The 20,832-nt window shown below is 61.4% G+C and overlaps 3 protein-coding genes across 5 annotated transcripts; 1 reads left to right on the top strand and 2 right to left on the bottom strand.

The window, feature by feature from the left end:
* Positions 1-230: 230 nt before the first annotated feature.
* LMAN2L (lectin, mannose binding 2 like) lies at positions 231-8,173 on the bottom strand. Of its 2 annotated transcripts, XM_075736534.1 has the most exons (9): positions 8,032-8,171; positions 7,830-7,948; positions 6,556-6,673; positions 6,083-6,165; positions 4,526-4,558; positions 3,965-4,126; positions 3,776-3,890; positions 2,486-2,605; positions 231-1,924 (listed from the first exon to the last, which is right to left on the bottom strand). In XM_075736534.1, the coding sequence occupies exons 1-9, from the start codon at positions 8,159-8,161 to the stop codon at positions 1,782-1,784; spliced, it is 1,023 nt and encodes a 340-aa protein (XP_075592649.1). In that variant the 5' UTR covers positions 8,162-8,171; the 3' UTR covers positions 231-1,781. The 2 variants fall into 2 exon arrangements, with proteins under 2 accessions (XP_075592649.1, XP_075592650.1); XM_075736535.1 differs by lacking the exon at positions 4,526-4,558 and having other exon boundaries at positions 8,032-8,173.
* Positions 8,174-8,772: 599 nt separating this feature from the next.
* On the top strand, positions 8,773-17,641 carry CNNM4 (cyclin and CBS domain divalent metal cation transport mediator 4). Of its 2 annotated transcripts, XM_075736445.1 has the most exons (7): positions 8,775-10,230; positions 13,163-13,306; positions 13,390-13,527; positions 14,065-14,234; positions 14,385-14,484; positions 15,912-16,093; positions 16,193-17,641. In XM_075736445.1, the coding sequence occupies exons 1-7, from the start codon at positions 8,805-8,807 to the stop codon at positions 16,400-16,402; spliced, it is 2,370 nt and encodes a 789-aa protein (XP_075592560.1). In that variant the 5' UTR covers positions 8,775-8,804; the 3' UTR covers positions 16,403-17,641. The 2 variants fall into 2 exon arrangements, with proteins under 2 accessions (XP_075592561.1, XP_075592560.1); XM_075736446.1 differs by lacking the exons at positions 15,912-16,093; positions 16,193-17,641 and adding an exon at positions 14,940-15,067 and having other exon boundaries at positions 8,773-10,230.
* Positions 17,642-19,165: 1,524 nt separating this feature from the next.
* Positions 19,166-20,184, bottom strand: ANKRD39 (ankyrin repeat domain 39). The gene is made up of 4 exons (XM_075736605.1): positions 20,006-20,184; positions 19,776-19,879; positions 19,488-19,691; positions 19,166-19,402 (listed from the first exon to the last, which is right to left on the bottom strand). Exons 1-4 carry the CDS (start codon positions 20,103-20,105, stop codon positions 19,265-19,267), a joined length of 546 nt encoding a protein of 181 aa, XP_075592720.1. The 5' UTR covers positions 20,106-20,184; the 3' UTR covers positions 19,166-19,264.
* Between the last annotated feature and the right edge of the window lie 648 nt (positions 20,185-20,832).

The raw sequence follows: 20,832 nt of genomic DNA, 5'->3' as shown, positions 1-20,832 counted from the left end.
CTCTTTAATAAAGCCACATGCAGTAACGATCAAAACATCATCCCCAGCTCTGTAGGCTGGGGGGGGTGTGGGACACTGACAAGGGAGCTGCTCTGTTTTGGGGAACCCCACAGCATTGGGACATGGCACCCCAAGTCCCTACGGCACTCGACAGCATTGGTTTGGGGAGGAAACATTGCATCCAGTGGACGCAGTGGTGACGGGAAGCACAGCCACGTCACACAAACACACCCACCCACCAATGTTTATTCCAAGACACCAGCTACAGCTCCAGGGAGAGGCACGCATGTTTCTTTCCTGGTTATCAGGCAAAAAGAGGCAAAATATGAGAAAAAAACCCTCTCCTTTCACACCACAATCGTTCAGCACTTTGAAAAAAGCTCCCACCTACCCCAGCAACAGCATCCTGCTGAAAAATCACCAGCCACGCGTCCCCACCACCCCTGAGACCCCCACACAGATCCATCCCAGGTTCCTGGAAAGCAGCGGGAGAAGGAAAGCCCCCACAGGACACCGACAAGGAGGGTGCTGCCAATGATGGGGCTGGCAGGGCAGCAAATTTGCCATCTTTATGTCCCCAGAGCCTCTAGGGCTCCAAACTGACCCAATCTCTCCCTCTCCTGGGTCCCTCTGGGGACCCCACGCCCTCCATGTGCTACTACCGACAGGGTCTCCAGGGGTGAAGGCGGCTGTGACGACCGGCAAGAGAAACGCAGAGAAATTATTGACCAAGAATTAGTCACTGAGGTAGGAATAAACTACAACTCCCTGAAAGGCAGCGAGAGTTCCGGCTCCCAGAGGCAGGGGAATCACCCCACGAGGCTCAGCTCCTCTTGGGGGGGGATCCCACGATGCAGCGAGCACTGAGGGAAAAGCTGCCAGAAGCCACGACACAACATGCAAATGGCACCGGAGCAGGAGGCTGCAGCGGCCCCACGGAGTGGGGGGAGGGCCAAGCCCCGAGACGCAGCAGCAAACAGTTATTAAAAGTGGGGAACCCAACATTACACCCCAGATTGGGGAGGGGCCTGCAGCGAGGCACTGTCCAGGGTCAGTTTTGCAGAGGGGAGCGGCTGCTCCCCAAAAAGGGTGAGCCCAGCAGCCAGGCAGGTTCCCAGCTCGAGCTGCCTCACAACCGGGGTAAGCCAGCAGCATCCTCTGCCCCAAAACACCAAAATTCGGCGATTCGCAGGACAGAGAGGGGTTGCACGGCAGCAGGGGAATTCCAAGTACAAAGAAAAGCAGTCCGGTTTCCAAAGACAGGCGATGGAAAGCAGCCAGAATGGGATGAACAGCTTGGAAAACCCCTCCTGGAAGTGAAATCGCTTGAGACAAGGGGTTATGGTGAGGGTTACGGTCTGGGGAGGAAAGCAGGCGCATGGCTCGCTGGCATCCCCTTCAGCTGGGACTTCACAGCCGAGGTGGCGACTTCTGCCCGCATTTGGGCTCCCTGTATGGCAGAGAGACAGCTCGGTGCCGCCAGCGCCCCGCAGCACAGTCCAAAGCAAAGCTTCTTCAGGGGACGGCAGCTCCGTCCCCACGGCGCTCGGCTCCCAGTCCGTTGCACGCCATGCCGGGGATCCCCTGTTCCCTCCATGAGCAGCGTGGGAGTTCTGGAGCCCGGTGAGAAACGGCGGCCATCCCCATGGGGGTTTTCAGGGGGACACGAGGGTCCCTGCCCCGAGGGTTGGTCCATCACACTCTGGCCAGTCCAGGATGGGCGGGAGCCGGGACGTGGCTAGCAAGGACTAGCAACGGGCCATCCTGGGGAGGTTCTCAAGTCAATAGAAGTGTTTCCGGCTCTGCTCCTGCCACTTGTTGTAGATGATGACTCCAATGACAATGGCAAAAACGATGGCGACGAGGGAGAAGAAGACAATTAAGAAGAGAGCCAGGCCACTCATGGGCTCCAGCGGCGCCTCCACTGTGTGACAGAGGAAGAAAAACAGCCCTTGAGAGCCCAGCACCCCAAAACCCAGCTGAGATTTGCCTGCACAGGGGGTTTACAACCACATACATCCTGCCAGGCTCACACCACCCCAAAGCTTTTGGGCCCAGCTCATTGCAAGGGCTAGAGCCACGAGACCTCAGGGCACACAAGGGGCTCGTGGACGCGTCTGCGATGGGATTTCCTGAGGGAAGATGACAAGGTTCAAACCTCCATGAGCTTCCAGTGGACCAGCGCACCCCATTTCGGGCATGGCATGACCAGAGCAGACACACTTAGCCACCTTTTTCAAGGGTGAGCACCGCTACGTTCACGCTAAATGGAGACGGGCTGTGACATCGGTTGTGTCACACAACGGGCGAGAACAACCAGCGGTGGGAGGAACAGAGCACAGATCCCTCAATTCCAGCTGGAGTTCAGCTGGTTTGCTGGTGAAATTGACACAGTTTCTGCTCCCCAAGTACCACAGTTCCACAACCCTGTGGGCTTCTCCCCAAATCCCCGCTGGTTCCACCTTCCCCGGCAGCTCTGACTCACTTCCTGGCAGCTTTAAGTTATCCACAACCGGCAGATACACCTCTCTGTCCCGTTTCTCCTCTTCTGGCGTCCGCTCTACCGTCAGCTGGTAAAGCTTCAGCGAAATAATGTCGTGGTTGTCTGCAAGCAGAACAAAAACGTGTCTTGAGGCATCGCTGAGAAATATAGTGAGGGCCAGGGGATTTGAGTGCCACGGGCAGCACCACGGGATGTCATCACTTGGGGAAAAGGCGCTGGCTCTCCCTCGAAGGGAGGGAAACTCAAATCCACAGGGCGGGGTCTGAGAGCTGCGCCCCAGCGCAGGACCCTCTGCCAACAGGAAGCTTTAAGCTACTTAAACTGGGAAAAAAAAACCCCAGCCCTGACCGGGAGATCACGAGATTCGAAACCTCTAAGACATTCCCTTTGGGTGGTCAAGCATCGGCCTCACGTGGGACTACTTCCTTTGCTCGTGATGGCGGAGTTATTAGTGGGACAAGGCGAGCACTCCACACCAGCCTGCCAGTTTCCCGGGCACCGGGCAGGCATCTGAGAGAAAAGGAACTTTTGTTGGATCCAACAATGGGCCCAGACACTGGCCATCAATGCGCTTTTGTAGAGGCACAGCTCAAAACGGAGGTAAAACCTGCCAAAAGAGGTATGGCGGGGTGACGCCAGGAAAGAAGTATTATGCCGAGGAAGGTGGAGGGCTTTCGCTCTCCACAAAACCTGATTTCCATCGGCTCACATTGCACCACCATTTCCAGGTGCAGCCGGGTGGTCCTTCCCTCAGTAACAGGCAGGCGATAGCTCTCGGCTATGAAATCCAAAGCGAAAAAACACCCAAGCCGCATCCCAGAGATCAGGAGCGAGCATTGTGGCGTGGCCGCAACGCCTGGGGTTTGCGGCGACTGCCTTCGGGGCTAACCCAGGCAGGGTTGAGACAGGAGAGTACAGGAGATTTATTTCTCTGTGCTCATCCTGTTTTCACTCCTCCCGAGGTGCGTGGAGACAGACTCTCCAGCTGAGCCAGTACCACCGTGTCGTTAAGAAAAGCTGGCTCAGCTCAAGCAAAGCGGGAAACGTTCAGGGGAACAACACACCCAGACGGGGCTTTTGGCTCCTCAGGAGTTGCTGCAAGATAAAAACCAAGGCTCCCGCTCACAGCTCAAGGGTGCTTAAAGCACGGAAAGGTCCTCATGTGCGTCCGTAAGGCCCACTGGGTACTGAGCTGCATGTCCAGACACCCAAAGTCGTGCAGGAGCTGCCAAAGCTGCTTGGGAAACAAGGCTGGGGACCCCGGGCTACTACCTGACAGGTCTCCGGTGACAGAAGAGGTCCCAAAGTAGTACCCACGGGGCAAGCGCACTCCCGGCACGTCGATGCAGTCTCTCCACTCATGTTTACCGTCAATATCGATCAAGACCTGAGAAAGAAGAAGCTGCTTTACCCCCCTGCCATGGCCCTGCTGCCCACTCTGCCGTGGCAGGCAGCACTCACCGTCAGTCTCCTCTTCACGTAGCGGATCACCAGGAAGGTGTCATGGTTGAGGTTGCGCACCATGGCCGTGCAGCCCCCCAGCTCCGTCGGTCTGCCGTCCCGGTCGTGGTCGTACGTGAGAGAGCCGTTGTTCACCATAGCCGAGATGTAGGGGAAGACACGCTGCGAGGGGGGCAAGGCAGGGAATGAGTTTCTGCTCTCGCCTCGGCTCTACCAGCTGCCCGTGCGTCGCACCACATCTCTGCGGTCAAGAGCCACGACAGCCATACAGACCCCAAAAATCCTTCGCCACCCTCCCAAGAATCTGTCTCAACAAGACAACAGCATGATCCCACTTCATCCCCCAGCATTCCTCAGGCTTAGCCTCAGCTCCCAGACATCCGGGATGGAGGAGAGCCGGTTTCCATGCAGTCTCTCAGCTCACACAGGGATTTCCAGGCTCACACAGGGATCTCTGGGTTCACGTAAAGGTTTCTGGAGCTCAGAAGAGGGAATTCCTCAACTGTGAGCCAAGGTGAAACCCGACAGCTTGGGAACGGGTAGGTCAGCAAGAGCAAGTACCTGATTTCCCGGGCTGTACCTCCTCTTCTGAGCCTGCCAGTCCAGGGTTATCGCAAAACAAGAAAGAGCACAGAAGCAAAACGGTCACAGACCGGAGTTTAGTATTAACCTGCAACCTGGAAACTTCCTCCCTAGAGAGCTCAGTGTGTTATTGGCTTAGCGGACACTAAAGCAGAGAGGGGTTTAGGTGTTAGGTGCCAAATCCTGGGGGACACAGCTAGGAAATGGCGCCAGTGGGCGAAAGCCACATCAAGCGTTACCACACACGGCATTTCTCCTCACTCACACAAATGCCAGTGCCCAAAAAGGGGCACATTGGCCACACAACTAACTTGCTCCTCTTCCCTCGAGAGTAAGACACTTCTTTTTGTCCTTTTAAAGGCGAGAGACAGCAGCCGTGAACCCACACGCCATTACAACAACTGGCCGATCAGCATTTCTCCATCTCTTGCCTTCCTCAGTGCTTCACCAGAGGAAGGCAGCCCCCTCCAGTTGCAGACTGCGCTGGGAAGCTGGACACTCACGTTCCACTAATTATTTCTTTTAAAAAAGACCCGTTGCACGGCCCTTTACCCCACAAAAGCAGAGCTGCCACACTGCAAACCAACAGGATCCATCCAACACCACACTAATTCCCGAGTGCTGCTGGTAATGCAGCGCCAGGCGGCTCGAAAAGGCTTTTACGAGCACAAAGTTCAAGTTTGAACAAAAGCCGGGAGTTACTCAACGTTTGCTCGGCACCTCTGAGGTCAGGGCACATCCCAACTGCACCCTTCTGTCTCTCTTCCCGGGATGAAGGGGGTCCTGCAGGGCGCTGGGGTTAGCACCGACGACGTCTTTGGGCAAAACAGTGCCTATTTTTTAAGGGAAGCTAGAATTACAGAAGGGTCCAGCTTTGGTTTTGGAGCGATGAAACAGATTCTAGCAGCAGGGTGGGGAGGGGACAGTTTTAACTGCCTCTGCACTCCCTTCCCCACAAGGACGGACGCCAATAAAAGCCAAACAACCAACAGATACATCAGAAACACAAAGGTCTCTTTAGACAAGCATCTTTTAAAGAGGTAGAACGCAGTCATGCTGCATCCCCGAGACCGGGAAAGCCGCCTTTCCCATCGTGCAGGCAGCTCAGGTGCTGCTCTACTCAAGGTCTACAAAGACGATGCTCTTGGTAGAGCTTCACCTCAACCGCTACTTGCTGGCAGCCTCCAAAAAGCAGGGGAGCTCACAACGCAGAGGTGGTGTCATCAGCTAGTTTTCTCCTGCCCTGAAAGCTTTTTCTCTGAGTAAAGCCGACAACAAAACTACCCCACGGCTTTTCACATCTCTAAAGAGTCATTGCCTCACTAGGAAGAAAAACCAACCGTGCAGAGGGCGGCAGGGAACGGCAGTGGAGAGGAAGCAGAGTGATATCTGGTCCGTGATTTAAGAACTCAAAGAAGATCGCACTGCGCCGATGAAGAGCTGAGTGACGCGAGCCATAACCTCAGTGCTGCCCGTGCCACGCTGGGCAGGCAGCTGGCAAGCACCGCAGTCCCATTTTTATCCCTCCTAGCTCACCTCCTGCTGCTTCTCCTCATTTGGGTAGGTGTCCACGAACACTCCCAGGCCCAGGAAGTTATCCTTGCTTCCAAAGACAGGTCCTAGAAGGAAGAAGAGGCTCTGAAGAAGGGCAGCAAGGCCAGGCAGGCACTGCAAAGGGTTTGTTACCCATCCCTTCATGTTGTTCTCCATCTCAGGTAACGAGGCAGGTGCTCTCCAGACTACACAAAGGCAGATTGGTCTCCCAGGGCCCCCGTAAACCCCCAACCCAGGGTGCCAAGGCTCGGAGGCAGCCTCACGCACAGTCATTATTTATTCCCTCGTTGTCTGCCAGGGCAAAAAAAAAAACCCAGCCCTCATGCCCCAAAACATTGCAATTCCCAAAGAAAGCTACAACTGCCCACCACGATTTCCTCTTGTGTCCTCAAGAACGTGGCACGTGCTGCCCGACACCTTCGTCTCCACCCCAGCAGCTACCGCCGGCGCTTTACCTGGCTGCATACGATCTTTGGTGTACCAGATGGCAAAGCCGTCGCCATTCAGGTTTTTCTTGCCTTGCCCGTGGATTTTAAAATGCACCTGCATCTCCCAGTCTCGGAGGTAACATGGCTGCAAGAGAAGGAGAATAATTAATTCCAAGGGATATCACTGAGCTCAGGGAATTGGTTATTACCCAAGGCTATAAAAAGCCAAGGAACCAATTCTGATCTCATGCTATTCTGAGGCAACAGCAACTCCAACAAAATCAGTAACTCACACCCGGGAAAAGGAGAGCAAAACAAGCCTGAGGAGCAGCCCCCAAAACCTCCCTCAATATTTTATAAACACTAAAAGTTGAACGTGACGGGTCAGTTTTGGTCTCGTAGGGCATTTTCCAAACAACTGCAGAGCGGGCTGGGTCCTGGGGCACAGTCCCTCCCCACCCCCCAATTTCAGCCCACATGGAAATTCTACAGGAATTATCAAGGTAGAAGGAGCCTTGATATCTGCAGGGCAAAAAGCTTGTGAGGGGCAGTGAAACACCTTAACAGAGTATGGCGCTGGCACACCGTGCTGAGCTGCCACTTCACCGGCCCTGCTCCGAGATGTGGGCATGGCAAAGGGGGTGGCGGGCATGCTCCGTCTGTGGTGGTCCCAAGAAAGGCCCTGAACTGGTCAGCACAGGCACCCCAAATTCACATGGTGGGGACAGAGGGGACTCAGCCCTTGCAGGAATTGCCATGTCAAAGGCTGGAAACTGAAGGGCTGCTGGTACCCCCAGCCCCCAAAGCCCCCCAGCCCTCCTCAGCACCCCCCCGGCAGCTTCCCACTGCTCTCTCTCTATGGTCTCCATAGGCCCCCTCAATTCCCCTCTACGTCACCTCAGCCCAGACCCTCAAACCTCCCCAGCCCAAACACCCCCTGTGTCCCCACAACCCCTCGAACCTCCCCAATTCGCGCACCCCCTCCAGCTCAAATCCCCTTTCCGAGGATCCCAGACCCCTCCCCAGTCCTGCCCACAGAACCGCACCCCAAACCCCCTTACTGAGGAACCCCCCAGCCCTTACTTAGTCTCCAACCCCCCCCAAACCTCCACACCCCCTCCCCCGGCCCCCAATTCCCCCATGCTCACCCCAAATCCCACTTCCTCCCCCCCCAACCTGGCTTAAACTCTCTCCTCCGATCCCCCCCACCACCTCACCCCCAGGTCGGGCACCCCACGGTCCTGACTCTCCCCCCCCCCGGGGCCCAGGCCCCCTCCCACCCCGGTCGCCCCCGGGCTCACCACTCGGTTCCAGACGGCTCCCTGCTTGCTCTGCACGTCGGGAGTGAGGCGGATGTACTGGGTCATGACCATGGCGTTGCCCAGCAGGTCCCACAGCCCCGAGCTGGCCGACCCCACACCTGCGGCCCACACGCACCGTCGGTACCGAGCGCCGGTAACGGGCACCGGGAACCGCCTGCCACCGCTGCCCTGCCCCACTCACCCTGATACGGCTTGGAGAGGGAGTGCTCCCGCTTAAGGTGCTCCTCCGTCTGATCGGCCCGCGGCCCGCCCAGCCCCAGCGCCACCGCCAGCAGCGCCAGCCGGACCCGCCACCGGCCCGCCGTCGCCATCTTCCCTCCGCCGCCCGCGACGCGACGCGCCCCGCCTCGCTCGCCCATTGGCAGGCCCGCCCCGCCAGACCGCGCGCCGGTTGGCCGGGTGGCCTGTCTGTCAATTGAGAGGCGGGGCGAACGCGGAGAGGATGATGGGTAGCGTAGTTCCGGTTCCCTTAAAGGGCCCGCGCTGGGATCAGCACTACTGCTCCCGCGGCCTGAGTCCTGTCCCCCCCCCGGCCGTGGTGCCTCTCTCCCAGGTCCTACTGGCCCGCCAGGTCCTAACGCTCCCCTCCTGATTCGGCCTCCCGCCCCCAAGGTCCCAGCGCCTCCTGGCCCCCCATGCATCCGCCCTCCCCAGTGGGCACACCCCCACCTAACAGACGCCCCCATCCAGGTGACACGCCCGTGCACCCCTCACCCCGCTCCGAGTACACTCCCGCTCCTCGCAGCCCCACCCCCGCGTCCCTTTCGGGTGACGCCGCCCTTTCCCCTCCACAGCGCTTGCGGGCCTCACCCTATCAGGCCCACTCCTGCCATCGCCCCCTTAAGGCCGCGAGCCGCCAGAGGGCGGAGGGGTGTGGCGTGTGACGTACCCGAACCCTCTCCGCTGGGGGCGGGAGGCGTGGCGCGGCGTGTGACGCGGCCGCGAGACACTAACATGGCGCCGGGCGGCGGGCGGCGGCGCGGCGGCGGGGGGGGCCCCGGCGGGGCCGGAGGGGGCGGTGGGGGGGCCCCGTCGTCTCCTCCGTTGCTGCCGCCGCTGTTGCTGTTGCTGGCGCTGCCCGGTGGGGCGGTACCGTCGGGGGACAGCGTAATCCTGGGGATGCGGCTGGAAGAGAGCACGAAGCCAGCGGCGGGGGCTCCGGCCCGCGGGCCCATCCGTGTCACGGAGGGTAGCGAGGTGTTGCTTCGTCTCTACGGGCTGGGATTGGGTCCTCGTACCGGCGAACGGGTGGCTTTCGCCGAACTACGACCCGCCGCTAACTCTTCGGTTCCCAACGGCACCTGCCCCGAGCGCTCCCAGGACCTGCTGGTGCAGCCCGGCCCGGCTGAGGCCCGCAACACCTCAGCCCTGCTGCGGGTCCGGGTCCAGCCCCTACGCAAGGACGAGCAGGCCAAAACCTACGTTCTCTGCACCCAGCGCCGACCCGGTCAACCTTGGTTACCTCATCAAGGCCCCGACGGACGTATTGTGGTGTTGGAGGAGAAAAAATCGTTGTTGCCTCTTTGGTTGCAGGTGATTCTCATCGCCGGGCTGCTGGTGCTGTCGGGGATGTTCAGCGGGCTCAACCTGGGCCTCATGGCGCTGGATCCCATGGAGCTGCGTATTGTGCAGAACTGTGGCACCGATAAGGAGAAGCGTTACGCTCGTAAGATTGAACCCATCCGCCGTAAGGGGAACTATTTGCTCTGCTCCCTGCTGCTGGGTAATGTGCTGGTTAACACCACCCTCACCATTCTTCTCGATGACCTCATCGGTTCCGGCATCGGAGCCGTGGTTGCTTCCACCATCGGCATCGTCATCTTTGGGGAGATCGTGCCCCAGGCGCTCTGCTCCCGCCACGGCCTGGCCGTGGGCGCCAACACCATCATGGTCACCAAATTCTTCATGCTGGTGACGTTTCCCCTCTCCTACCCTATAAGCAAGCTCCTCGATTGCATCCTGGGCCAGGAAATTGGCACCGTCTACAACCGGGAGAAGCTGGTGGAGATGTTGAAGGTGACGGAACCCTACAATGACCTGGTGAGGGAGGAGCTCAACATGATCCAGGGAGCCCTGGAGCTTCGCACCAAAACAGTGGAGGACGTGATGACCCCACTGCAGAATTGCTTCATGATCAACAGCGACGCCATCCTGGACTTCAACACCATGTCGGAGATCATGGAGAGCGGCTACACCCGCATCCCTGTCTACGAGGACGAGCGTTCCAACATCATGGACATTCTTTACGTCAAGGACCTGGCTTTCGTTGATCCGGATGACTGTACCCCCCTCAAAACCATCACTAAATTTTACAACCACCCCGTCCACGTTGTCTTCCATGACACCAAGCTGGACGCCATGCTGGAGGAGTTCAAAAAGGGTGAGAGGGTCAGGGTGGTGCCGCTTCCTCCCCTTGGAGGAGGCCGGCGGATGCCGGGGAGTTTTACTCTGGGGAGTTTTGCCCTCCGCGTCTGCCTGCTGTCCTCACGGTTCGGGCACTCGCGATCTGGAGGGGACCGGGCTGTCATGCTGGGGATCGGCAGCGCGGCACCGAACCAGGGCAGCTGCCTGTCCCCAGATTTCCGGGGTTTGGCGTGTAACGGCACTGCGCCCACACCGGGGAGGGAGAAGCCTCTGTTTTATCGGTGGCAGAGCAACCAGTGCTCAGTGCCAGCCTTGAGAAACACTTTGGGAGTGTTTATTTGCTCCTTGTTTTTAATTACTGGCCCCGGAGGCCCTTGAATAACTGCTGGAAAATTGCTCGGCTCCCTGGTTTGGGCTTGGCTCCCTCCTCTGGGCCCGGTGAGCGCTGCTGGGTGCTGGCCCCCATCCCTGCGCTGCTTCCTGGTCACGATATCAGGGCACCTAAACCTGAGAGGAGGGCTGGGAGGAGGAGCAGCAGCAGCAGCAGATCCCGGGCTCACCGGAGGCTGATCCCACCGGGAGCAGGAAAGGCTGCGTTAGCTCCGAGGTAGGATTTGACCTGCCTAGGGTCCCTGCTCAGGGCTTTGCCAGACCAGGCCGGGGACCCTCCTGCTCTCCCCAGCTTCTTGCAGCTCCTGCTGGCACGGGACTGGGCCGGGATGAAATAAAGAGCCTGGCTCTGGAGGAGCTGTGCCGGGTGATGCCAGGCCAACCCCCAGCCATGCGTGACCCCGCTCTCTCCTCTGCTCCTGTTACGCTGGCCCGGCAGAGGGTTGGGCGCATCGCGAGAGCCAGGCGGTTTGCTGTGGTCGGGGACGTTTTGGAGGCGAATCGTGCCAAGATCTAGGAGATTTAATAATTCCTCCTGCAGCAAGAGCTCGGCTTGAGCTTAGGCGGGGGTTTGCGAGCTGGTAGGTCCAAGCCTGGCTGATCTTTGAGGGTTGATAGGAGACAGCAGCTCTGCTCCTGCCTCCCTTTGCCACCATGCTTCCCTGGCACCCAAAAATATCGGCATGGGAACAATGCCCCTCGGTCAAGGCTCGGCATCGTTTGTGGTTGTGGCAATGATGGCGGGATCTCATTGTCTTGGAGCTGCCCTGATTAGTGAAAAACCTTCTTGGCAAATTCTTTTCCTCCAGTTCATCTCATGTCGGTTTGGGAACCGCCGTAGGAGTGTGCTGCCGTCCCGCTCCACCCCGTTTCCAAAAAGCAGCCATATAGAAGCGGAGCCCTCTTTCTTCCGGAGCTGGAGTTATCCCGGCTGCTGGCACCAGCTTTCCCTCCAATGAATCCTTATTAAAGGATTTAAAGCATGCTTGTTCCGATTACAAAGCTGCCCATGTCCTGCATTGTTATTTTTGCATCGCTGCCTCTCTGGGTCAGGGGTGGGTAATTTGTGGAGCTGCTGCCTGGGCTATTTTTGGGGTCCCTCTCTGAACCCTGTTCTGGTGCTCAGCGCCTCTTCCCGACATTCTCCTTTTCTCTGTGCATGCCCAATGTGAAGCTTTGAGCAGGGAGTGACCTTGCAGGGAGCTCCCCGTCTCCCTGCCAAGCTCGGGGTGCTGCTTTCCCTCCTCGTGTGGGGACCATCCTGGCAAAAGGGGTCCCAGGGTGGTGTCGGGGGGGTCTGTCGCACTCCTCTGGTGATGCTGCGGCAGCCATCCCCGTGCCCTTTGCTCTGGCGGTTTGGGCTCCCCGTGGCATGTTTGCTTTGCCACCAGCCGCTCCCCGTTGAGCTTGGCCTTGGCTGCTCGTCCTGGAGAGGAACCTCTGCCTGACTCACTGGGGTTTTCACCTCTCCCTGCCTCACACACAGTCAGCAAAGGAGCCACTGTGCCTCACCAAGGGGGTTAGATGGGTGGGTAAGGGATTTTCATGGCCCAAGCAACAATTTTACGTAACGCCTTTTTGCCTGACCCGTGTGAGTTTGGCTGAAGAAGGAGAAAAAGGGGAGCTGTGCAGTGCCCATCCCTAAAATTAGCTTTTTCCTGAGCGACGAAGGATCTGCGCCCACCAGCTTTAAATAGCGGATAGTGTTGGGGAGGGCAGGTCGGTGCTGGAGCCGGAGCGGGACAGCGAGCAGGACACCTTTCCTCTGGCCTGGGGCGAGCATGGTGCTTGAGGAGGCAGAAGTGAGGTCAGGGAGGGAACATTCCCTTCTTCCGTGCCTCAGTTTCCCCAGGCTAAGGATACCGGTCCTGTGGGTGCGCTGCGGTTTTCCACGCAGCCACTTGGCTCGTCTCCCCAGAGCAGAGGTGGATGTTCCTCCTCTGAGGAATTTTTCCTGGTGGCTCAGCGTGATTCTGGGATGAAGCAGGAGAAACATCTCTGTCCTGCCTGCTTGTGGCCAGGGCCAGCCAGGCAGCGGCTGCCTGCCCTTGGCTCTCTTCCCCCGGATGTTTTGGCTCCGGGATCGGGTGGCCGCTGCAGCACCAGGTGTCCGGAGCATTTCCTCCAGGATGGGACAGCCCTGCGTTAGCTTGGCAGAGCCGCCGAGGAAATTTGGAGAGGTCAGGGCTACTGGCAGAAACCCGATTCGTGGCTGCGTCGTTCCCCCCACCCTCCATGCCAGGGTCTCCTCGGCCCCACAGGTGCTCACCCAGCACCACCGACACCGTGCCATGCGCCAGTGACATGGCACGGGCTCCCTGGCCAAGCCCACACCCCACCACTGTGGCATGGGAGGTGCCTTGAGCCTTTGTCACTGACTTAATTACTGTCATTACACTGGGAATTAGTGCCCAACCCAAGGGCTCGTTTAGATTTTAATTGTTTTATTGTCTCCTGTCCAGGAGGGTGGTGAGGAGGGAAGAGCTGGTCCCGGTGACATCCCCGGGTGCTGGGAGGAGACCCAGGGGTGATCACCTCATCCGTGCGTCTGTCCGCAGGGAAGTCCCACCTGGCCATCGTGCAGAAGGTGAACAACGAGGGTGAGGGAGATCCCTTCTACGAGGTGCTGGGGCTGGTGACACTGGAGGACGTCATCGAGGAGATCATCAAATCGGAGATCCTGGATGAGTCAGATACATACAGTAGGTTTTGGGCTTGGCCGCTTTCCCCGCTTCGTTGCGTGCCGGGGTCCCTCCAGCCCCCTCTGACACCCTGCTCCCCACAGCTGACAACCGCAGTAAGAAGCGGGTGGGCAACCAGAAGAACAAACGAGACTTCTCGGCCTTCAAGGACCCCGTCAACGAGCTGAAGGTGAAGGTCTCCCCGCAGCTGCTGCTGGCCGCTCACCGCTTCCTCTCCACGGGTGAGGGGTTTTTTTTTTTTGGGGGGGGGGGGAAGCCACCTGCAGCTCCAGGTACCCCTTGGCTCAGTCTGGCTGCAGAGTGCCGGCTCCAACAGCTCACCGACCCAGTTGGGCTCGGTGTGCTGCCATGTCCCTGGCAGCTGCCTGGGTTCCATTTCTGTCCCCGCCCCGCTGAGGAAGAGTCACTCCAACCATCTTGTTCAGAAATTACGGGGGACACTTGTGTCTTGTCCTGCTCTCCTCCCCTCTGCCCCCCCCAAAATGAGAAGGGACAGGGCCCAGGGATGCCAGTCCTGCCTCTGGCGCTTGGCAGGTCCCTGTCCCTCCAGGACGGTCCCTGTTCCCCGGCTGGCACGTGTGTCTCCGACGCTGGGGCTGGCCTTGCTGGGGACCTGGGGCTGGTGTTGGGGACAGACTCGTGTCAATGGGGCCCAGCCAGATGCAGGCACCGCCCCAAGGGACACGCACCTTCGTTTGGAGGGACGGGAGAGGGACAAGGACTGCGGCTCTGACCCCCCTTTTCCTTCTCGCTCTCAGAGGTGACGCTCTTCACCCCCAACTTCATCTCGGAGAAGATCCTGCTGCGGCTCCTCAAATACTCTGATGTCATCCAGGAGCTGAAGTTTGACGAGGAGAACAAGAAATCCCCACGTCACTTCCTCTACTGCAAGAACAAGGCAGCCGACTACTTCATCCTCATCCTCCAGGTACCCGGGCACAGGGTGGCATTGCCAGCCATGGGCATGGGGTCCCTTGGGTGATGTGTCACTCCAGCAGGGCTGCGTTGGGAGGGGTCTAATCCAGCCCAGCACCGCAGGATGTGGCTTATGGAGTCCAACGCTGTTTCTCCCTTGCAGGGCAAGGTGGAGGTGGAGGCCGGCAAGGAATGCATGAAGTTTGAAGCAGGAGCTTTCTCCTATTACGGGGTGATGGCCCTCAGCCCCTCTCCTGTATCCGGTAAGCACCCCCCAAGCACCTGGGTGCCAGCATGGGCAGAGCTGTTCTGACCTGTTTTAGACCTCCTGTTGGGAATAGGAGATGCTGGAGGCTCTGAGCCCCCGCCAGTGCCCCCTGAGCTGTGCTGGGGGGGGCTGCATGGCCAGCGCTTCACCTGGCACTTATCCTCAGGGACCTGCACCTGGAGTGTGTCTGGCAGTGGGTGGAGGGTCTGAGCCTGACCTAGAGGCTGAAAACCCCCCCGCCCTGATTTCGGGCTGCCCTCCTGTCGCTGCCAGGCTCTGCCAGCAGCCGGACGCTGACTGTCACGGTTTGGTTTGGCGTCGTGGGGTCACCGGCGCCTGTCCACGGGCACCACGAGGGGCAGAGGTACCCGCAGCTGCCCTTTCCTTTGTCCAGAGGCTTCTCTTGATCTTGTCCTCTGCATGTGTGTGTTGTCCGTCTCTCTGCCCTAGCCCTCCCAGCCCAGCCCTGGCGCCCATCCACAAGGCGAGGGTCATTGTTTGCCAGGTTGACAGGTAAACGGCGCGGCTGCATGGCGTGCCAAACCCCACCACGACTGCATTAACCCACCGTATTGGGTGTCCCCATCACCCCATTAGTGCAGCACCGGGTATTTTGTCCCCTACACCGGGCCAGCTACTCGCCATCTCTTCCCGGGAGGCCGTCCTGGTTGCTTCCCTGCGTCGCTGGCTTTCTTGCCCTGCGACTGAGTGCCTCCAGGCGGTTCCTGCTGCGGTGCGGGCTGTGTTAGGGTCCTGCATGTCCCGTAACCGCCCCGACTTCCGCCGGTTGCCTTTGCCGTGGCTGTGGCAGAGGAGCAGGGGGATGGCGCCAGCTGGGGAGCCCAGTGTGGTGGCTGTCACCACGCTGGCTGGCTGGTGAGGAGGTGCCGCTCTCCCTGCTGCTGCATGCGGTTCCTGTGTCACCCCAGCTTTCCGAGCACGTCACCAGGCCCTCCTTGTCCCCGTAACCCCCCACCTTGTCCCTAACCCCACCGGTTTGGGGAGTCACAGTGTCCTTGGGCTGGGACTGTCCCCTGGGCAGTGCCTGGCCGTGGAGCAGGGGCACCGGGGTGGCTCCAGACTCACTGGCCACGGTTGGTGGCCGTTCGGCAGGCAACAGGCAGGGATCAAACCCGGCGCTGCCCAGCAGAGCTCGGGGACGGCAGCGCTCAGCAATGGGGAGCACAGGGGTGCGCTGATCCCATTGCTCCCTGTCACCGCTGGGCTCTGTGTCCCCAGAGCCTGTGGGTCAGGACTCTCCCTGCACGGTACGTGGCAGAGACAGGGCCGGCATCACCGGGGGCTCAGCACCCTGTAACCAGCAGGCAGGGAGTTGTCAGGCCTCACTCCAGCACAGCGTAGGACCCTCCTTGGGGTAGGGAGTCTGCAGCATGGCTAACCCCATCCCTCCCGTCCTCACAGAGATCCGCTCCCCGTCCCATGTCAGCAGCCTGAACCGCTCGGCCTCCCTCAGCTACCACGAACGCTCCGACTCCGTCTCCTCCCCCATCAGTGGCAGCAACAACCAGCTCAACGCCAGCACTGGCACCCAGTACGTGGCTGACTTCAGCGTCCGTGCTCTCACCGACCTCCAGTTCGTCAAGGTGAGGCGAGTGCCCGCCGGCATGGGGACGGGGATGCCACTGGTATGGTCCAGCACCGCCCCTCACTCCCCTTTTTTTTTTATTTTCTCCCTGGCACAGATCACACGGCAGGAATACCAGAACGGTCTGATGGCCTCCCGCATGGACAGTTGTCCCCAGTCCCCCGACAGCAACACCCCTAAACTGGACGCCGGTTTACCGGAGAAACCGGAACCCTCCGCCACCGCTGATGAGACCACCAGTCTCCTGAATGAGAGGAACTGCCTGAGCCGCCGGAGCAACCACAGCCCCCTGGAAAACTCCATCTGACCCTAGCCCCGCCGGCACGCGCCAGGAAGGACCTCGCGTGCCCGTTCTAGGGACCCTTTCCCCGGTAGGAAGCGCTCTGCGTCTCCTCAGTGACGCCGTGCCGGGAACCGCGGTCACTGGAGAAGCCTGGTTGAGCTAGAGGAGGCGACAGTGGCGCGGTGAGAAACGGAGCCGGGATTTGCTGCTGCTTTCCAGACTGGCTTATTTTTAATTAATTTAAAACGGATGGCGGTGGAGACAGCACAACTGTCTGCCGGCCGCCCCGCCGATGGCGCTCGTTCAGCTCAGGGAGCTTCAGGTCTCGTGCACCGCTGCGGGGAGGAGGGGGGGGGCTCTGCCTCGCCCCCTGGGACCGGCATCCCAGCCCCTCTCCGGTGTTTTTGGGGTGTGACAGTTGAGGGGGACGCTTGGGGTGCAGCGTGATGGCGGCGTGTCGTCCTTCTCCCGGTGAACTGGGGCGATGCCGCGACCCTTCTCTGTTGCCTGTTCCCCTTTCCCGCTGGCCCGGGCTACCAGGGGACGCGGCGGTGGAGAGCTCGGTGGCAGGCCTGAGGCCGAGGGGAAGGGCTCAGCGTCTCCAGCGCAAAGCCAGGTACCGCCACGGCCGAGACCCTCCGCTGTCCCAGGAGACTCCCCCCTCCCTGGTCCCTCCACCACTCACCGGTGTCATGAGTGTGCTGAGGACAGCGGCGACAGGCCCCCCTGGCGGTTTCGGTGCCTTCCCTGTTGCCGTGGGGTGTCTCAGGGTACCTGTGCTGGGGGGACCGGGATCAGTGAGGCGGGGGTGTGGCGGTGCAGGATCCGGTTTTCGGGGCGGCACAAAGCTAGTGACCAAAGTTGTACAGGCAGGAGGGGGCCAGCACCTTGTGTGTCCCCCGCCTCAGCACCGGGGGACACCCAAACCTGGGGGACAGGTGACCTCCTCAGGGCAGGACGTGGGACCCCCAGTTCCCGGAGCCTCGTGCCCGGTGGGGGTGGAGGGAGATCAGTCCCCTGCCCCGCCTAAAAAAGCACAAGTTCCCTGGATGAACTCTGTAAGTTATTGGGAGAAGGTTAATTATTTTTGTTAATCACATCTCGACGATCAGGTCCTAGGTCCTTCCGCGGGGAGATACTAGAAATAATAATAATAATAATTAATAATAATAATAATAAACCAAGACAAAAAAAGCCCCTTTTTTTATTAAATCTTCTTCTATGCAACACCACCCACCCCACCCCCCCCCGGAATTTGTATTTATTTTTCGCATCAGATTTGATTTGTATATTTGGGGGAGGCCGGGCCTGGGGGGCCTGGGGGGGGCCGGGCCTCCCCCCCTCCCGGTTGTGACACCCCCCCCCCCCCCCCCGCTGCCCCCTGCGGTTGTGAAACCGACTGTGGCATTTTATTTGATGGGTTGTGGGGTTGGGGAGAGGGGGTCGCCAGTTGGGTAATAAAAATCTATATCTGTACGTCGGTCTCCTCCGTGCTTCGGGGTGGGGCGGGGCGAGCCGCGGAGGGCGTGTCTGGGTTACCGGGGGGACGCGGCCCCTTTAAATCCTTCCCCGGTGGTGGTTACAGCGCGGCGGCGAAGCACCGCCCCCGGAAGGGATAAAGGGCGACGATTGGCTGCACTGCCTGAGGCGGGGTGGCCGGCGATTGGCCGCGAGGGGGAATGACATCGGGGCGGAGGCGGAGCGAAACGGGGCGAAGCGGCCGCTGATTGGCTCCCCGGGAGGAAGGCGGGTGCGGCGGGTCCTGCCGCGGGCGCTCCCCGGGGCTGGCCGTACCGGTCGCCGTCCGCCTCCCCCCGGACAGGTCCCACCGGAGGCCTCGGGGCCGCCGGGCGCCGCCCGTCACCGTGGCAGGGTCCCTTCGCTTCGCCCCGGAGCACTGCCGATACCGCCGCCACCATCCCCTCGAGCCGCTTCGCCCTCGTCCTGCAGGTAACGGCACCGGGTGCGCGGGGCCCGGGCCGTGACCGATCGTCCCCGTGTGTGTCTCGGTCCCCTCGAGGCCTCCGGGACTCCGAATCCATCCACGTCGCCCAACAGCATCGAGCCGAATATCATCCCCAGCAGCGGGGCCGTGCTCCGGAGGCACCGAACGCTGCACCAGGTAGGGAGCTGGCATGGCGGCAGGGCGGGGATGGCAGCCCCGGTAACCACCCGCAGCTGGGAACCGTGCCCTGGGCACGGCTGGGGGGGCCGTCCCCATCTCTGGTTCTTCTCGGCAGCGAGCAGCCAGGCCAGGTGGCGGCAGGGCACGGCGTGGCACGGCAGCCCCTGGGGCACCCGGTTGGGCTCCCTCCTCCCCGTCGTGCCTTGCCCTCTCACGCGTTGTCTCGACGTGTTTCCGCAGCTCGGAAGCTGACCACCGGCCGGCACGGGCGCCACGAGCTCCGCGGTTGTCGTTATTTCCTCTGCCACGGGCGACACCAAACCATCCCACGGGGGGTTGGAGAGCCAGGGCTGGAGCCCTTCTGCCTCCTCGGTGCTCCCAGCTTCTCACCGGGCTGGGAGCCAGTGGCTGCGGGGCGAGCCGAGGGCTGGGAGTGTGGTTCTGGCTCCCTTGTCGCCGCACGCTCCTTGCAGGGTGTTTCCTTGTTCAACAAAACACTATTTGCCCTGTTTTTAGTGGGGTTTTTAGGAAATAAAAGCCATTGGAGGGGTTGGCAGCCAAAAAATGGTGCTGTGCCCCCCACTGCTGCCAGGCCCCCGCTGAGGGGTGACCCCCAGCCCACGCCGGCACCCGGCACAGGGGACAGAGAGGCGGAGACGGTGTTCAGTGCCAGGGGCTTTTATCTGTCGGAGATGGGGTCCGGTGGCACGGGTGTCCCACGGCACGGTGTCTCCGGCTCTCCTGCCCCCGCCATGTCCTCCTCAGGTGTCCAGCAGGTCCTGCACGTCCGGGTCCGCCACGTCGCAGGGCCGCCGGCCCTTGGCATCACGGATGCTGGCCAACACCGGGCTGTGCTGCAGTAGCAGTTTGCAGAGCTCCCGATGTCCTTGCTGAGCTGCCTGCAGGTGAGACATCCGTCATCCCCAGCACAGGCAACCCCAGTGCTGTGGCACAGGGGGTGAACATCCCAGTCCCGCCACCCACCTTGTGCAGGCTGGTGCAGCCGTCCCCGTCGTCGGCAGCCGGGTCTGCGCCATGGGCCAGCAGCAGCTCTGCGACGGCGAGGTGGCCGCAGTAGCTGGCACGGTGCAGGGGGGTGGCACCACCGGGCGTGCGGGCGTCGCAGCGGGCGCCCCACTGCAGCAGCAGCCGGCAGACCCCCAGGTGCCCGTTGCGGCTGGCGTAGTGCTGAGGGGAGGACACGCAGGCAGGGGTGTGGGCAGGGGGGGTCTGCCTGTCCCCCGCCCCCCCCCGTACCCACGCCCCCCATACCAGCGCCGTGTACCCTGCCAAGTCGGGCTGGCTGGCTTCCCCCCGGCGCTCCAGCAGCTGCAGCACCCGGGGTTCGTCCCCGTCCCGCGCCGCCGACCAGATCCCTGCGGGCAGCGGGGGGGGGTCGCGTCAGGCAGGCACGGACCCCCCGGCCCCGCCCGTACCCCAGACCCTGCCCAGCGCATCCCCGTGGTCATGGACCCCAACCCCGCGCCCCGGTCCCCCCTGACCCCGCTCGAAGTCCATCTCGGGCAGGCTCTGGTGCACGCTGGGCACCGCCACCCGCGACGGGCAGCAGGCACCGGGCGGCGAACGGCTGCCCGCCGCCATCGCCCGGGCCGGGAGGGGCCGAAAGGAGCCGAGGGAAGCCGGGAGGGGCCGAGCGGCGCCGAAAGGAGCCGAACGGCGCCACTCCCCGAGCTCCAGGGTGCATGCGCGCTCTGCCCGCCCCCGCCCACAGGGTCCCACCGCCGCCGCCAGAGGGCGCCCCCACTCCCTAGTGCTGAGCGCTGCCTGTGGGCCCCAGCGGGAGGGGCAGGGCTCGACCCCCAGCTGTGGGGCACCCAGGGCTCATCCACCCCCAGCTGTGGGGCACCCAGGGCTCAACCCCCAGCTGTGGGGCACCCAGGGCTCATCCACCCCCAGCTGTGGGGCACCCAGGGCTCATCCACCCCCAGCTGTGGGGCACCCAGGGCTCGACCCCCAGCTGTGGGGCACCCAGGGCTCATCCACCCCCAGCTGTGGGGCACCCAGGGCTCGACCCCCAGCTGTGGGGCACCCAGGGCTCATCCACTCCCAGCTATTGGGGGTCGCAGCCCCCCCCCCCGCACGGGGGGCTCACCCCCCCCCCCCCCCCGAGCCGCGCTTCCCATGCCCCGGGCAGCCCCTGGCCCCGCTCCCAGGCCCCACCACCGGGACCCCGGGTGCCGCTTCCGCCTGGCTTCCCGGCAGGGCCTCCCCATGGACACGCCTCCCTGTGCCCCACACTGACCCCCACATCCGGGGGGGATACACGGGCATGGGGCCAGCCCTCAGCAGCCTCAGGCCCCGGGGGGGC

This window comes from Balearica regulorum, chromosome 27 (genome assembly GCF_011004875.1).
Source record: "Balearica regulorum gibbericeps isolate bBalReg1 chromosome 27, bBalReg1.pri, whole genome shotgun sequence".
NCBI lineage: Eukaryota > Metazoa > Chordata > Aves > Gruiformes > Gruidae > Balearica > Balearica regulorum.
The sequence above is the reverse complement of the archived record's forward strand: the minus strand, read 5'-3'. Positions and strand labels throughout refer to the sequence as shown.

What these genes read in the sequence shown, in the direction of transcription:
- LMAN2L (XM_075736534.1), bottom strand. Translation starts at nt 8,161, where the DNA reads ATGGCGACGGCGGGCCGGTGGCGGGTCCGGCTGGCGCTGCTGGCGGTG. An exon ending in CAAAGATCGTATGCAGCCAG is followed by an intron (nt 6,166 to 6,555) that starts GTAAAGCGCCGG and finishes TCTTCCTTCTAG; the next exon opens with GACCTGTCTTTGGAAGCAAG. An exon ending in TGTCACCGGAGACCTGTCAG is followed by an intron (nt 2,606 to 3,775) that starts GTAGTAGCCCGG and finishes TTCTGCTTGCAG; the next exon opens with ACAACCACGACATTATTTCG.
- CNNM4 (XM_075736445.1), top strand. Translation starts at nt 8,805, where the DNA reads ATGGCGCCGGGCGGCGGGCGGCGGCGCGGCGGCGGGGGGGGCCCCGGC. An exon ending in GCTGGAGGAGTTCAAAAAGG is followed by an intron (nt 10,231 to 13,162) that starts GTGAGAGGGTCA and finishes GTCTGTCCGCAG; the next exon opens with GGAAGTCCCACCTGGCCATC. An exon ending in CCGACCTCCAGTTCGTCAAG is followed by an intron (nt 16,094 to 16,192) that starts GTGAGGCGAGTG and finishes TCCCTGGCACAG; the next exon opens with ATCACACGGCAGGAATACCA.
- ANKRD39 (XM_075736605.1), bottom strand. Translation starts at nt 20,105, where the DNA reads ATGGCGGCGGGCAGCCGTTCGCCGCCCGGTGCCTGCTGCCCGTCGCGG. An exon ending in CGAGATGGACTTCGAGCGGG is followed by an intron (nt 19,880 to 20,005) that starts GTCAGGGGGGAC and finishes CGCTGCCCGCAG; the next exon opens with GGATCTGGTCGGCGGCGCGG. An exon ending in TGGCAGGGTACACGGCGCTG is followed by an intron (nt 19,692 to 19,775) that starts GTATGGGGGGCG and finishes TCCTCCCCTCAG; the next exon opens with CACTACGCCAGCCGCAACGG.